Source organism: Acanthaster planci, linkage group LG15 (genome assembly GCF_054643075.1).
Source record: "Acanthaster planci isolate LZ-2023a linkage group LG15, COTS_SCS, whole genome shotgun sequence".
In the NCBI taxonomy this organism is placed as follows: Eukaryota; Metazoa; Echinodermata; class Asteroidea; order Valvatida; family Acanthasteridae; genus Acanthaster; species Acanthaster planci.
This window is the reverse complement of record NC_141791.1, coordinates 3,618,956-3,635,651: the sequence shown is the minus strand read 5'-3', so window position 1 is coordinate 3,635,651 and position 16,696 is coordinate 3,618,956. Positions and strand designations below refer to the sequence as shown.

The 16,696-nt window shown below is 43.1% G+C and overlaps 2 protein-coding genes across 4 annotated transcripts; both read left to right on the top strand.

The window, feature by feature from the left end:
- Positions 1 to 891: 891 nt before the first annotated feature.
- On the top strand, positions 892 to 6,739 carry LOC147796598 (solute carrier family 22 member 13-like). The gene is made up of 10 exons (XM_087146264.1): positions 892 to 1,469; positions 1,926 to 2,029; positions 2,403 to 2,557; positions 2,914 to 3,082; positions 3,246 to 3,387; positions 3,588 to 3,691; positions 3,834 to 4,042; positions 4,419 to 4,527; positions 5,461 to 5,661; positions 6,248 to 6,739. The coding sequence occupies exons 1-10, from the start codon at positions 1,053 to 1,055 to the stop codon at positions 6,291 to 6,293; spliced, it is 1,656 nt and encodes a 551-aa protein (XP_087002390.1). The 5' UTR covers positions 892 to 1,052; the 3' UTR covers positions 6,294 to 6,739.
- Positions 6,740 to 7,485: 746 nt separating this feature from the next.
- LOC110988223 (organic cation transporter protein-like) lies at positions 7,486 to 16,648 on the top strand. 3 transcript variants are annotated; one of them, XM_087146263.1, is made up of 11 exons: positions 7,486 to 7,623; positions 9,110 to 9,514; positions 9,752 to 9,855; positions 11,510 to 11,664; positions 11,781 to 11,949; positions 12,324 to 12,468; positions 12,662 to 12,753; positions 13,380 to 13,588; positions 14,404 to 14,512; positions 15,154 to 15,354; positions 15,780 to 16,648. In XM_087146263.1, the coding sequence occupies exons 2-11, from the start codon at positions 9,161 to 9,163 to the stop codon at positions 15,961 to 15,963; spliced, it is 1,722 nt and encodes a 573-aa protein (XP_087002389.1). In that variant the 5' UTR covers positions 7,486 to 7,623; positions 9,110 to 9,160; the 3' UTR covers positions 15,964 to 16,648. The 3 variants fall into 3 exon arrangements, with proteins under 3 accessions (XP_087002389.1, XP_087002388.1, XP_022107237.2); XM_087146262.1 differs by lacking the exon at positions 7,486 to 7,623 and having other exon boundaries at positions 8,373 to 9,514; positions 15,780 to 16,011; positions 16,342 to 16,648; XM_022251545.2 differs by lacking the exon at positions 7,486 to 7,623 and having other exon boundaries at positions 8,374 to 9,514.
- Positions 16,649 to 16,696: the final 48 nt, after the last annotated feature.

Sequence of the window (16,696 nt, the reverse complement as noted above, 5' to 3'; positions counted from 1 at the left end):
TCGTGATTGGCCAGCGCGTTGCAAACTTTTGGAGGTGCACTCTAGTGACTCGCCCATATTAGGCCTTTCTGTATGGGAGTTCATTCCCGGCAACCAGGCTGTTGATTTAAGCGGGCGGATCCGAGTTTAGTCAGAACTTTGCTGAAAAGGTGATGGGTTACAGACTAAATGTTATTTCGCTTTTCCATTCCGATTTCCCTTTCCAGCGGTCAAATATAGCGATCATTGAAGCCACTTTCCCCAATCCTTCAGTGTTGTTACCATTATACGTTTAGAGTGTTTGCGTGGCAGCCATCTTGCAGGCCAGTGGTTTTGTTCCACAGGATATGCACAAAGGAGGTTCCCTGTGGAACAGAAACTCTGCCCTGCAAGATGGCTACCATGCTAGCCTGTATACATCAGTTGGTATATGTTTGTCTACTTTGGAAATGATTACACAAGGTCATCTCAGTTGCTGTACCCCACTATTACCTGTTACTCCGATCAATGTTGGCGCCTACACTCTAGGGGGAGTGGTAGGAATATATAGGCCAGGTTTTGCGTCCATTAGACCCTTGAACAAGATATTCTTTTAGTCATCAGCAGGACCGTCAGGGTGCGAAAAGTTCATTGACTTGTTTTAACAGGGTGCCAAAGAGTGGAAGTTAAAAGCTGCTCACTAGATGACATTCCCTCTGTCAGTAACAGAAGAAAAAGATTACTTCTGGAACTTCCAAAGTAAATCAATTGGTAAGAAACAGAGCCAGGGGTCTTTCAAAGCTTGAAGTTCCTGTACGGGGTTCCACTTGCTGTACCCTAAATGCAGTTCGAAAGGGCATTTTCAGTGGACTTGAACCTTGCTACCCAGTTACCGCCGCACCGTGTGCACAAATCTGATCCGTGGCTCTTTAGAGATACATTGAGAAGAGATCAGTCTGGCAATCAAGCACTGACAAAGTGTACGGTGTTCGTTTCCCATTTTCCTCCCATAGAAAAAGGAGTAGCACATCCTTGAAGTTCACTTTGTCGACGAAGAAATTGGTTGATTTTTGGTAGCCGAGAGCCTAGAAAATATGAAGCTCGAAGAAATCACTAGCCTGCTGGGCAATTTCGGCCGGTACCAGATCTTGTTGATTGTGTACGTGTCCACTGTAAGCACTATGGTCTGTTTTGTGACTCTTAGCCACGGATTTTTCGCTGCCGAGACCGACCACTGGTGCTCAGTTTTACAACACGAGAACTGCTCCAACTGGCCGGAGTTCCAAGACAATTGCACCGAGGTCAAGAAGGCCATGTTCCTTCCTCCTTCGGAAAACGAGTCAAGCATATATCCGTACTCCAACTGCGAGCAATGGGATTTGCCAGATGGGTACGTCTTTGATCCCTACCTACCACTTGGTGACGCCGAGAACCTCACTTACTCTGCCGTGCTCTGCAAAAGTGGGTGGGTTTACGACACGTCGCAGTACAAGACAACAATTAACTCAGAGGTAAGTTTAAATTCCAACTTCAGTACGTAGAAATAGCTAGCAAGGTCAGATTTTCTGCTGATCGGGTTTTCAAAAATAAAGGACTACAAGGTAAAATGCTAGCTTCTTATTTTATAACAATGTGGTTTTGATGAATACACAATAAATAGCCTACAGTTTATAGTGAAGGAAATTTAAGGGTAATGATTGTCATCGGTTTGGACCCACATACCCTCGACTTTCCTTTTTTTTATTAGTAAATTGTTCTCACAAAAACCAAGAAACTGGAAACAAAATTACATTTCTCAAGAAAGCAGTGACATTATCCTTATTATCAGGCCATCTGTGGGCCCGTAATTCGCGGTTAAATCTTTCTTCTGTGTGAGTTGCCACTGCACAGAAATTACAAATTCCATGTCTCGGCACAAGCACTGAACTTACACGAACATGTTTTCCTTGTTACTTGCTATGCATCAGTTTGGCCTTGTGTGCGAGGACAAAGATTTACCCAGCTTCAGTCAGTCAATCTTTTTCGTGGGCGTTCTGGTGTCCTCGATCATTGCAGGAACGCTCTCAGACTGGTAAGAATAGCATAAGATGTTCACTAGTCCGGTTATCCTGCACTGTACCATTGGGTAGCGTATACACCGCATTTGATCTCCTTTTTTCGGAAGAGGATCAGGGATCCTGATCGAAGATAATATCCGACGAGGATCATGAAAGCGGTTGTGTGTTTTTGGGGGACCTGAAGTCACGGATCAATGGATGGATTGATAAGAAAATAGAAAATCCCGTCATTTTAAAGTCGTACGCAAATGGAAGTGGATATCTTGTCCCATCGATATTTTTTTTGCGTTTTTAATCTTATTTCACATGACACAAATTAAATCACATCAAGGAAGTGTTATATCTGCCACATGTAAGTTCTTTGCTTGTTTCTGTAATACCAATTAGGTTTGGTCGCAAGAAAGCTCTGTCGGTCTCTATGCTACTCTGGGCAGCTAGTTTCATTGTCACTACCTTTTCGGTTAATGTCTACATGTACATGGCGTTCCGTTTTCTGTCTGGATTCGGTTCCTACGGCGCCTGGCTTTCCGCATATGTCTTAGGTGAGAGGAATTATTGATTTCACCCTTTCCTTTTCAATGTATTATTCTACTTGGTGATATGTATTTTTCTATTGTTGGCATGTATCAATGTCACCTACCTAAATTTTCGGCCCACACAGCTTGACGTCCTACCAGTGCTATATTTTAGCAGGCTTTTGGGGTTTGCTAAAGGGCTTGAGCCAAGCTTCTACCACGTTGGTGAAAAGAAGGCGCCGAGTTTTGTCAGCTCCAGACATTTCAATGAGTTGACAGCGTATAACCGCGTCCGTCTGACTCCAAACCCCCATTCACGTCATATGACTGAAACCACTTTTCCACATAAGGGATTGTATACTATGCCCTTTTGCCTTTTTCAGTGATTGAGAACGTCCCCAAGTCTTGGCGCACAGCCGTGACCGTGTTATTCGACATAGCCTTTGCTGTTGGGTACCTCTTTCTGGCAACAGCGGCCATGCACGTCAGAGAGTGGCGCCCTCTTTGTTTAATTATGTCACTCGTGACGATTCCTCTACTTTTCCCTTTGCCGTAAGTATGCTGACTTTATAGCTTTACTGTTTATGGCCGGAGTCATGGCATTAAGTAGCCTAGGCAATATCGGAGTCTGGAACCCGCCTCCCCTGCCCTCCACACTTTAGGACCCCGTGTATATTTCTATCGAAGTTATTTTGGTACAGGCCTATGCGTGCAGTTTTGTGCAGGAATCCATCGGTTGGCTGGTGTCCAAGGGCAAGCTGGAGGAAGCTGACGTGGTTATCAGGAGAGTGGCCAAGTTCAATAAGAAGACCTTGCCGGATGTTCTGTTTGATAAAGAGGATACACGAGAGGAAATGGTAGGTGGGATGTTACTGAGATCTTTTAATGGACATGTTTATTCACTTCAATCAGTGTTGCCTTTTGGCAACCTAATCATTTGTTAAAAACCAAAAGCTGCTCAGCCGCGAGCCACTTTCAAGTTGTAAGAAATGAACTGCAACACCATCAACTAATGAGAACCAAACAATATAATTCAGTGAACATTGCATAATTGTAGGTTGAAATGCAGGAATTCAAGGAGTCAGGTCTACCTCCGTCCCTCATTGACTTGTACAGGACTCCCAACATGGCGGCCAAGACAATCAACATGCAGTTTAACTGGTAGGGGCATGACAGCCGAAGATGCAAATTTTGTTCCATTGCAGTGTTTTGTTGTGCATACAAACCTGATTCCTTCTGCAAACTGGCGTTGGTTACCAGTGAACTCGTTAAATTTGGTATCAATGTGTCGTGCATCTCTCAGGTTGGTCAACAGTCTGGTGTACTATGGCCTGTCGCAGAGCACCGGCGATCTCGGCGTGGACGACTACTGGGCTTTCTTCGTGTCCGGCGCCGTGGAGATCCCAGCACTGATGTACGCCGCTTTTGGCGTGGAGCGGTTCGGCCGGAAATGGAACACCGTGGTGCTGGAGCTTATTGGTGGCGTCGCTTGCTTAATAGCCATCTTCATTCGTAAGAAGCGTCCTCAGTAGGACATTTTCATAAAATAATTTCCTAAAATAACGGCCTACAGAGGCAAAGTCTACAGCGCTGAAAGCTGTGTCAAAGTTCCTATTGAATATACCCTGTACAAAACAAAACATTTTATCGGGGCCAAAATAAAATCAGCATCAGTCACTGTATTTGTCTGCTACAGCCTGTTGAAATAAACGGCAAACGCTCATCGCATACACTGCAATATTGCTCTGCCCTGCTCGACAAAATAAGAATGAACTGCCCGAACTGATACTGACAAAAGGTGTTGACTATAGTACAAGGATTTTGTGTATTTGTGACAAACAATGCATACACAAATGTGTGTTATTTATTGTGTGTTATTTCCCACCAGCCATTGGAATCTGGCGGACTGTGGTGTCCATGATGGGCAAATTCTGTATCTCTGCCACGTTTAGTATAATATACCTGTACTCCAGCGAGCTGTTCCCAACACCTATTAGGTAGGCCCCATAGGCCAGGTCCCTGCCGTATCAAGGAGACACCCGTTTCTGAAATAACCTGTGAGCTCATGTCTAGGGGTCCTAGATGCATCGTACACATGTCGGTTACCTTTTTGAACAGTCAGCGTAGAATCAAACTTGTGAAAAGGTGGAATGCAAATATTGAGGAAGCTTTTAGAGTTGTAATGCATGTGAGGAAGGTTACCAAGAGAAGCCATTTATAGGTCCTACACACCCGAATATTGACAATAGTTCCCGAACCAAAGTGGTTCGGAAAAGTTCGGCCAGTTTCACAATACGTTCGGAAGCGGAATTTCTCCTGTTCTATTCACGTGATTTTTTTTTTAACTGTCTAATCTCGGAACCGGATTAGTACCATTCAGTGAACTGCAGTGGTGTAATAATGAGCCTCAAGCTGGACCAAGAGGGCGCAATTTTCTTAGCAATGGAGGCTCCTTTGGTCAGAATTGAACTTCGCTGGTTCACGAACGACTGGGAAATGCACGCGTTACGGTCGCATCTCAACAACAGAATGAACACTATGGACCTTTTCAACCAAAGAGGGGGTGCTTCTGCTTGAGGCCGATTATTCAGACCGTGCGGTATCCAAAGGGAGCCGTACGCGTGGCACTATCAGAATGGACAAATTTGGTGACCCACCAATGGCAGTCAAGTTTGTGATAGCCATTATGCGGAGCCATTGTTCCGTGACAGTCACTCCGTGCAAAACCCAGTACAGCACTTTCAGCCATTATAGGGGGCTATTGGAATGTCCAGTGGCAGTGTGTTATTATATAACAGCCAGAATAGAGTCTGGGCTTCCCGCTTATCTGCATTATTAGTTACATCCGTTAAAAAGTACCGTCTATTAACTCGGATCTGCTTCATTGCTAAGTCTCAAGAGGAAGATTTTACATTTCTTTCTGGTGCAAGGGCCATTGGCATTGGTATGTGTTCCGTGTCGTCTCGCATCGGTGGCATCATCTCTCCTCTCGTCCTGCTGTTGGGGCGCAATGTGCCGTCAATCGTGTTTGGGTCCAGCGCGATTGTGGCGGGAATATTGGTGTTCTTCTTGCCGGAGACAAAAGGACGCAAACTGCCCCAGACACTGGAGGAGGCTGAGGCAGTGGGAAAGTAAGTGGCAACAGCTAGTTTGCAATAATTGCTATTTAGGTTAGCCTACTGAAAATAAACCACGGTATTTTTGTCTGGAAACAGACATTTGCGTGCACGCAGATCTAAATCTTCAAAAGCGTAAAGAGGCTTTAAAAAAATAATAAAATTGGAAATGGTGGCATAAAAAATGAGCTACTTCACTGTTCGCCAGAAGTTGAAGTGCACCCTCATCGGCAAAGAAGAGACGGGCTCGTTGGAAGTGTTTCGAGCGGGCTCGCGCGCACGTCTGGCACAGACGCAAAGACTACATTACATCGCTCATGTTCGGTCATGTTCGCTCATGCCACAGACATATAAATGCTTATAGCTGCCTTCGTAATATATTGCGGCCTTACACCTATTCGCATGATTTACATTTTTGAAATACCAAACTGGCTCATTTAGGATGCCCCGTTATAGCGTTCAACAGCCAGTTAAAAATTTTACACATATTTTTGTTGATAATGTCGAATACACCACTTGCCCATATTGAAGCCTCAGTTATAAGGTTCCTTGAGCGAACCGTGTTTGGAGAGTGATACTAAGTTTTGTGTCTGACACATAGGTGCAAGTGTATGACTGGGAATGTCTCTAGCGAGTCCGTGATCTAACTTGATGAAGTGGATCGCGACAAAGAGGGCGTCCCTGCGCTTTCCAGCGCAGCCTTCAACCACGAAGAGGAGAAGAAATATCGTACCTTTTCAAAGCAGTTTTGAACAATTTCGAGCAATCGTGTGGGATAAAGTCATGCTTTCTATTTTTATATAGGAAGATGCTTCACTGAGACTCTCTCTAAATAATGGCCTGATGAAGCCTGTGCTGTGATGATTTTGTACAAGAGATCAGGCACCTAAAGAAGCAGAGACAATTATCCCCGCTGTCAAAGTACAAATATCACAGGACAAAACGGTTCACACGGTCAAATTAAGTACCATCAGCTCTCCTCTCAGTAAATGTTCCCATGCAGTAAAATGCGAGATCTTCATATAATCAAGAAAAAACAACTTAGGATTTGGTCTGTATTTCTATTCCAATAAAGTGCTACTATAATTGTAAAGCAGAGTTAATGGATTGTCAGACAGTCCTTATTAACATTTTGAAAGTTGTCACGTGGGTTCACTCCTTTGGACCAGACCAAGGCCATCCTCCTCGTGTAGTAAAAGCAAATGGTTGACTTACTGAAAATCTTAATAAATTCATGATGCGACGCCACTCGTCAAATCTACTGAAAACAAACTGGCGTCCGAAACTTGAACATTTTAAAAAGAAATGCTGCTTTTAGGGGGTTCAATATCACAAGTAATTGAGCGTGAAGCATGGCACTTCGCTTCTGGTCTGTTAACGTTTGGCAATGGCGGTTTCATTACAAAATTCTGACTTGTCCAAAGGGTTTGTGCACAACACACGTATGTTTCAGAGGGAAATTATTAGCTGCCCATGTCCCATTTTTAGGGACATTTGCATACGTTATGAGGGCCATGAGAATTCGTGCCAGGCAAGTAGCTGTTTCATTTCATGAAAGTTACGTCTTATTTTCACTTTTTGGAAATAAAAATTCATGACCGAAATATTTTCATGGTAAGATAAGGCTTTTTCCTAACGTGTTTTGTGAAAATAAAATTGAGAAATAGTACCAGAGAGGTCAAAATTAGTGACTTTTGTCAAAAGCTCTTTTCGTAAGCGGTTTTAACTTAATTTTTGAAGGCTCGAAACAAAGAATTCGAAGTTTTCCTGAAGTTTTCAGAAGTGGACTGTTGTGGAGAATGGTTTGAAGGTTTTAGATTTGGTGACAGCTTTCTGCTAGATTTTTTCTCTTCCCGACTGGACGCGTTTGCATATCGACCTAGCTCAGTACCGATTCTGTTCGTCCCGCATAATCTTACGGCCTTGCGAGCGTAAGAATTCAGTGACTCGGGAGCGAAAGACGAACACAAAAGTACAGTAAGTTAACATTTTATTATTATTATTAAAATTATCATTGTATTATTGAAACCGAGGTCTATTTGTCACTATAACATTGCCAGGAAATGCAAATTTACATGTACATGTACTATACATGGATGAACCACATGAACGTGCACACTGGCTCCGACGAGAATTTCCGTGTACATGCAAACGACGTGGTAATCTGCGTGTAGCAGGCTGCAGTGTACCGTGCTCGGTACGTGGCTGGATCGGTTTTGTGCATGTAAACACGAAGATTGCACTGCCCGGAAGTATTATGAAAGTCATATCATAAGTCATGAAAGTTGAATAAAAAAATCAAGCTATATAGAACTGATTGTATTGTGTAGTTGAGGTTCTGGCCTGTCGTATGAAGTGTCTTATTGTTCTGGGAAACTTCTCAAATTGAGAAATTTAGTGGAAAAAAGACCAAGAGCTCGATTGAAAATGGGAATAATTTACCATCGAAGCAACCACTTTGAGGCTAAATTTCATATTATGTAGCATTTCTTTTCATGATTCTGTGATGTTTTATTCGGTTTAAGCCTTCTAGAGCACATACAAAGAGTTTCAAAGTGATAGCTTCTTAACTTTGTGCAAACGAAGTCTTCAAAATGAGAAGGCTCAACAGAGGATTGGCAAGTTGCTAAGGACAATTCCGTATGGTTCACGACAGTCCGGTCAAGTAACCGCCGCGCACGGTCGAAGTCGTTAATTTCCTCATGGCGAATTGGAGTGAAACATGTGAACAGACATGGACGCACTCAGCAGGCTCCACTTTGCACAGCGAGTTAGCGCTATCATGTATAGGTTTCGTATTCGAGGTCATCATCACAAACGGTGGTGTTTAAGGAAAAAAACTTCACTCAGCTGAAAAAATCTGAATACAATCAACCAAAAAGGCCAAACAATCAAACTAGTTTTTTTAATTGTTCTTGAGTTCAGTGACAGATATCGTGTGCACGACTGAAACAGTGTAACAATAATCCCTGACATGACATTCCGTCAGTGGCACGACATGTTTACTTTTCCCTGATAAGGCAGAGCTCGGGCAAAGGTGTTCCTCAGCTACCACTCTTAGCCTACTTTTGAACTTCTCAACTTTAACGTACAAAATACGTTACAGCAATGAATCAACTTTTTTTCCGGACCTGCTGAGAATGAATTTGTCTTTGTAGGCACTACCAAACTTCAGTGTAGTCCATCACTTGATTGCATAAATCCAGTGGCATATCTACTGTGATGACATGGAGAAACAGATCCATTCCTGTCAAGTATTGGTTGTTTGAACTAATAATAACCAAGATATTCAAGAGGACAGACTTGAGGGCAGATGACCGAGGGGCAAATTAGGAGATTTGGAGAAGGCTAAAATACGAGAGACTGTGTGTAAAGTCAATGGTCACTATTTCAGGCGTAGTGCGCTGATTTGATATTTCTAAGTATTGCCGAGGGTTGTAATGTAATTTTGTCCATCATGAAGCTTGAGGAAATCTTGCCCCTTCTGGGGAACTTCGGCCGCTACCAGTTCTTCATGATCTGTTATGGGGGCTTCTTGGCCATGACAACCTGCATTGTGACATTCGGCCATGTGTTCTACGCTGCTGAGACGGACCACTGGTGCAGCGTATTGCCCGATGCTAATTGCTCGAGCTGGCCGGAGTTCCAGGACAACTGCACCGATGTGAAGAAGTCCATCTTCCTGCCTCCTCCAGCGTCCAATGACAGCAAATATCCTCACTCCAGCTGCGATCAGTGGGACTTGCCGGATGGGTACGCGTTCGATCCGTACGTGCCACCCACTGACGTCGACAATTTCACTGTCGTGCCATGCGAAAGTGGGTGGATGTACGACACGTCGCAGTACAAGACTACAGTCAACTCAGAGGTACGTTATTCAGCGTGAGTGTAGTTTTCCTAGAAGATGCCATGTAACACAATTCCTATTTGCGAGAATGTACTCTGAAATCGTAGGAGACTCTCTGTAGTGTCAAGTTTTACAAGAATAACATGATTGATTGTCTAAAGTGAGAAAAGAGAAGAAAGTGATTTTTGATCACTCATGGAAAATGTCACTTCTTTTCGTTACAATTCACGCATTGTTTAATTTCTTGCTCGGTCAAAGTTTGATCTGGTGTGCGAGAAAAAAAGTCTGCCCAGTCTTGCGCAGTCCATCTACTTCGGGGGTTTTCTGGTTGGATCGCTGGTGTGCGGCTCTCTGTCCGACTGGTAAGCAGTTAAGAATGTATAAACACTAGTCTGGTTCTCAAACCTGGTGAATCTGACCATTCTCTTTCGATTCAAGGATCCAGTATCTCGCACTCTCGCGTGACAAAACGGAGGAAATCCTCCCTTTTTCGAAAACATCCGAAATATTCCGAACTCAACGTCGTCAACACTCAGCATCGTTGCTGGTCGGGCATTTTCGGTCGTGTGTACTCACATGTGAGAGTCATCGCAACGTCCCTGCACCACCTATCGTTTACTTGGAATCACATACCCCAACCTGTTGAATCAGGCCGGCCTATATACCGCTCAATGATTGAATTCGCGATCCGGGCGAAAAAAAGAGTAGAACCGCGCCGCTGGTACTGCAGCTGAGTTCGGAACAGGTGAATTGAACCAAGTTTCCTTCCGAGTGTGAACAACAAAGTTCACCGATTTTGTGGCGCAGAGAACCCACATTTCCTGTAGAAGTGCACTGGATAGTGGAGGTTCATTGGTTCCGCTTTCGTAGTCGTTTCAGCACTCCGCCAGGCTTACGCCCCGACGCCTCTGAGAGAACGTGAAAGGAGAGCCTAGCGTCTTTATTCCGGTTCGTATTAGTGACTTCGTCATAAGCGCGCAGGCACTACTGACTGCAAGTTTCTTTCGATTGAACACTCAAGTTGCAGGTCAACTTCGGGTTTCCATGGTTCCATGCAGCTCTATGTACGGTGGGCGTGGTTTAAACTGAAGTGACGTCACACTTACAAACAGGATATGCCTATGAAAGACCTTTATGTGAACCCTATCCTGTTCATAAGTGGCTTTGCCATACACACGCAAGCGCCAAGAGTAACAAGCTCTTTATTGGGCGATCGGTGAAGTCGCGCATTGACTTCCGGTTCCATGGTTTCATCTGATCGTCGATCAAGGCACGTAACTCTATGTGCAGTGCATGCGCAGTGGGCATCGTTTAAACTGAAGTGACGTCACACTTACGAATCAGATACATAATCTTTTTGTGCGCCTATAATCATTCATTCAAATCAGCCTATAAATCGTTCTTTTGTTTTGGTAAAGGCAGCCAAAGTATGTCCATGGCGTGGACCCTTCCCAGTATCCGCCCGAGCTGAAGTAGGCCTACACCCTCAATCGGCGAAAGAAAGACAGATGGGTACAACCGAATTTTTGCACGATAGATTTGTTGCGCGTACTCAGCGTGCTCCGCGTCAAAAGCTCATTATACTTGCGCACCTATGTGGTGAGTTAACCGAAAGGACCGTCAATTTCATTTACAAACACGCCCTCTTTTGTTCCGCTCGGAGCGGATACAGTTCTCAACAGCTTTTGATTCAAAACGTACAGTTTGCTTGATCGGTGTCGAAAAAGGGAATCGTTCTCATTGAGTACTCAGTAGTCGCATGGAATATCTAATGTTTGAATATTAGCATGGGGTATTTAAACTCGTGGCTTATTTAAACTTTTATGGTTTTTTCTCACTGCCAAGTTTTGGCTTATTTAAACTTTTATGGTTTTTTTCTCACTGCCAAGTTTTGGTTACCAAAAACGGCGTTTGTGTTGTGGCCAAAGTTCTTTATTCCATGGAAAGGCTCAAAGGTGAAGTCAAACAGAAAAAAAGTGCACTTAAATCAAGTCTTTGATTTCTTTTTCTTCTAAGGGTTGGTCGTAAGAAGGCGATATTTGTGGGTCTCATCTTCTACGTAATCGGTTCTCTTGTCACTACGTTTTCTGTCAACATCTACATGTACATGGCTTTTCGTTTTCTCGCTGGTTTCGGCAATATTGGCACCTACATTACCATCTACGTGCTTGGTAAGTGATTTGCGATAATCTGTTACCAGCTAAATTTGAAATTCTATGACACTTCCAAAAAAACGTTATATCTTAAGTCATTGAGATCCCAGTAAGTTCATTTTCTGGTTTTGCAGTCCTTGAACTTATCGGGAAGCCTTATCGTACAAGAACTGCCCAGACCATCAGCATGTGCTACATCGCGGGGTATTTCGTGTTGGCACCCATAGCGATGCACATCCACGAATGGCGGACCCTGTGCCTGATCATGGCCTCGACGACGATTCCCTTGTTTGTCCCACTTTTGTAAGTATTTCACTGGCCTCGCTCATCATGACTCGAAAGCGAGGCAACTCCCAATCATGTGTATACGAAAGAGGATGATGCAAAGCAGAAATTCATTTTGTCCTTTGGGTAGCTCCAAATTATGGATAAGGGTCAAGCACCTTTAGTATCCTAATGTGTTTTTTAATAGGGCTGCATGTAAAATTATAGCGAAATAGGCTCCTTCCCGTTTCAGTGTATTCAGTAAAATAGTGGGTTCGAGAACCACAATCCCAAATAGTCATCTTATGAAGAGCAAAACCAATAGCATTTTGACCGTGCCGTTCGAACCCACTTGATGAATAAATAATCACTCCGAGTTTTAGTCAAACTTGATCGTCTGCGACTCTCTGCAGATTCGTCGAGGAATCCGTCATCTGGTTGGTTTCTAAGGGTAAGATTCAGGAAGCTGAAGCGGCCATCAGGCGGGTGGCCAAGATGAACGGGAAGACTTTACCCAATGTCTTATTTGAAAAAGACGATTTTGAAGAAGCAAAAACGGTGAGTCTTACCATACTGTCACTATCCTTTTATCAGTGTGCAGCAAAACACTGGGGAGTATCCAAATATTAAATGGCGTTGGCATCCAACATGGATGTAAGTCGGGATATTGAACATGTTCCAATCTGACATCTTAGAATTAAGAAATTTGAAGACATTTGAGCTGACAGCACTTCGTTTCATTTGAATAAAGGGATCAAACGATTCGGCTGTTCCGCCATCCGTAATCGACCTGTTCAAAACTCCCAACATGGCGGTCAAGACAATCAACATGATGTATAACTGGTAGGCTATGTGTGTTACGTAACAAGTCTCCTGTAGCTTTATTGTTATTGGGCTGTCTTTGTTATATCGCCGTACTTCGCAAAGCACACGATGATGAACTTTACATAGAACAGTAATACGCCTGAGCTTGGCGTTGCCAGGAATTTTCAGGGCAGACTTTTTGGGAAGGAAATTTCCCGGGGAGGCAAAGCAATGACCACCAGCGAACTGCTCAAACATTGACACTGGTGAGGGGTCAATCTGGAGGTTTGTCCGAGCAAATTGGTAATTTTTATCCCATTTTATCTCTCTTTCATTGTCTGTCGCCTCCCCCATTCTTTTGTCGATTTTTCCAGAATGGGGCAAAGTAACCCCTTTTTACCTCGGTACCCATTCGCCTGTGTCAAAACTTCATCAGTTCATAACCCATCAGTTATAATGCTCGTATTTAAAACTTGAAAAGAATAACAAGAGGGCACCCTGCAAAAGCATTATCTTGATATTCATCGATTGTAGGTGACTGTTTGGTGATCAATCAACATTTCATTTTAAACAGAGCTCTCTGTTTACAATTGTAAGGACAAAGGGTACTTTTAAGCGATGTTTTAAAGCACGCTTTTCTGGGTATGAAATTCCCTCTCCACCAGGCTGGTGAATAGCCTGGTGTACTACGGCCTGTCGCAGAGCACTGGCGATCTCGGCATGAACGAATACTGGGCTTTCTTCCTGTCCGGCGCTGTGGAGATTCCCGGCAAGTTGTACGCCATGTTTGGGCTGGACCTGTTCGGCAGAAAGTGGAACCTCGCAATACTGGAATTGATCGGGGGCGTGGCTTGCTTGGCTACGATCTTTATTCGTAAGTGTTCTGGTCTCATAAATTTGACAGCATCAGACTTCATTTTCAGCCCCATCCCCCCAAAAGATTTTTTTCTTATGTGTTCCTATAACCTTTCGTGTATAGTTCTAGATTGTGGACTCTTATAAAGAGTAAATGTAAGAACTCAACGTAATAAGATGACTAAGAATACAGCGATTGGTTATCGTGCTGTTCCAGGAAATAAGTGAGTTGTGGGGGAGCGGGTTAGCGTAGCGGTTCTTTCCTCGCTTTGCACCAATGAGGCCCGGGTTTGAGTCCTGGCTTGGCCCAGACTTTGAGTGCATTTGGTTTCCAGTCCATACTCGCTCTCGCAGGTTTTCTCCGGATACTCCGGTTTCCTCCTGCCTCTAAAACTGGACCTTCTTCCTAACTCTGTAATGTGATGCTGATTAATAAAGTGTATGAATAACCGTACAGTTTTTGGCGAAAATAGCCTGAGTTGCTGAAAGAGCCATTAAAACAAAACAACAACAACAACATAAGTGAGTTGTGTTTAAGTTCCGTATTATTTCAGGCCAAAACTAATTGATGGAAGCTACACTTGTATTCAACTGCAAACGAAGTTAATGTTAGATTGTACTTAAAAAGGCTTTCATTTATAGTAATAGGAAATAATTTGGACTCAAAATTCAAAACGATTTTGGCCGTCAAGTAGAGCTGGATCGCGCGCAGGTCGACAGACCATCACATCAGGCAAATGTCAGACTCACCTGTCGTTCAACTATTTAAGTAAAATCATGTTTATAGACGTAAAAAAGGTTTTGATTTTCATCCAGTCAATTTAATTCTTTCAGCTATCGGTGTATGGAGGACTGTGGTGTCAATGATCGGCAAATTTTGCATCTCCGTCACATTCGGTACAATTTATCTCTACTCGTCCGAGCTGTTTCCTACACCAGTCAGGTTAGTTTTTTCTTCAACAATTCAAAATTTCAACAACTTGAGCTTCTGCTCAACGTTTACATAGGAATATTGCTGCACGCGGGCAAAAAAGCAAAAGGACTCTCGCCCCGTACGCCCAACCGTGTACTACATAAGCCAAAAGCGGTCATCCGTGAACCATCAAAAACGACAGAATTTCTGCTCCAGTATACCATGCAGTTCGTCAGATAGTCACTAATAGTCCGTCTTGTTGTAGCGATTATTGATCCCACGAGAATAACGTCTCAAATCCAGCGAGTTTTCCTGTAAACTTCTTGACGGCTTTTAATTTGACCCATACTGAATGATTTATGTCATCAGTCTAGCTAGCAAAGGCGGTTTGGAGAGGTAGTCTAAAAAGTTCCTGCCCAAATCTGTAGACCTTGGTAATTGTTTTGTTCAAGGTTAACGCTTACTTCAACCTGTTATGGACGCTGGACCTCAGTATAAGCTTGGCACATATATTACATAATACAGATGTATTGGGGCTTCCCTCGTTGCGCATGTTGGCATTTTGCGATAACATTTTCGTTATTATGAGAAGTGTGTAGTCAAACGTGTTGAAAATTTAAAAGCTCTTTTTTGGTAAAATAAATGACGTTTTTATTCCTTTTGTGGTGCAGAACTGCCGGAGTAGGTATCTGCTCCGTATCGTCTCGTATCGGGGGCATCATTTCTCCCCTCATCCTGTTGTTGGGAAGCGGTCCGTCTTCAGCAGTGTTCGGCTCCAGCGCCGTTTTGGCGGGACTTCTTGTTTTCCTCTTGCCTGAGACAAAAGGACAAAAACTACCCCAGACGCTAGAGGAAGGAGAGGAGATAGGAAAGTAAGTCTTCCTAACGGGTAGTGTTGGATGCTGAGATGTGTTCAGCAGTCAGGTTATGTTTTTTTACATTTGACATTAAAGAGGACCAAAAAAAAAAAGAAATTTCCTGCGATGTAAAACGTTTCTTTGTAAATGGCAGATGCGATTGGAGGAATGGAGCAAACTCCACGGAATATCCTGCAGAGGACTTGCAGTAACGACAACGATAAATCATCCGTTTTTCTCACAAATGGCTACAATTACGTCAAACTTACATTTGATTTTTTGTCCAAAGTGCTGAAAGCTAGCAAATCATGATTAATGAAACCTAAAAACCCACAACTTCTGGCTGAAATGATCCTGACATTTGGGGCAATTCTGAAACATTATACTCCTGAAAAGTTTACAGTATGCTGCAGTTTTTCACTATTATTTGATTTCATCAGGTGTCGTTGCATGAAAATTGGCGTCGACATCGACAGTGAGTCACTGGTCGAAGTGAACGTGATCGACAAGTACATCAAGGACAGCGCCATCGCATTGTCAATTCCGGCCTTCGATTCCAAGGAGGAGAATCAAAGTGACTTTTCTCAGCAGTACGATGCTGATTCGACATCTGTCGATAGCTGAGCGGAACTGTTGGCAGTTGATTTTCTGCCTATTTTATGTTGTGTCAATGTATGTGGATAAAGAAAGCAAAGAATTGAAATATGATTGGATAAATTCTACATACAACATAATCAATATACCATCTTGTAGGCTTTTTTCCGTGGATTAGTTTAGAACATTGAATATTATGAATGAATTGTTAAAAGCATGTTAATCAAGTGTCACCTAAATTGTTGTCACTACTACATACTGCCAATAGTAATTACCTGTTAATCCTGTCAATTTTTCTGCCCACTTTAAGGGGAGCGTGGAAATTTGGGAAAACGGTGGCCATGCAGTTATTGCGTTTTCATAAGAACCTTCAAACGAGACATTCTGCGAACCACTTGTCTTTTTCAGGATTCCAAAAAGGAGAAAGTTGAAGTTCCCTCCTGAAATAGGCTAACGGAAGAAAAGGTTTTTGTTCAACCCACAAAAGTGAATCAAAACCTTGAGGATCAAGAAAATTTTCCTGAACTGGATCTTTACTATTGCAACAAGTGCGATGTTTCCCCGTACTTCAAAAACCAAGATAATATTCAATCGGTAAAAGACACGCCAATGCAGAAAATACAGGCCTATGGCAACTGTCTTGAAACCTGGGGGGCTTTTTTCTAAATTTCGAAATTCCGCACTCAACAGAGATAATGACACTGAGAACATTTCATGTTTGATTCTGTTATCTGTTTATCTATTCTAGTTTCATTTAAGTTTT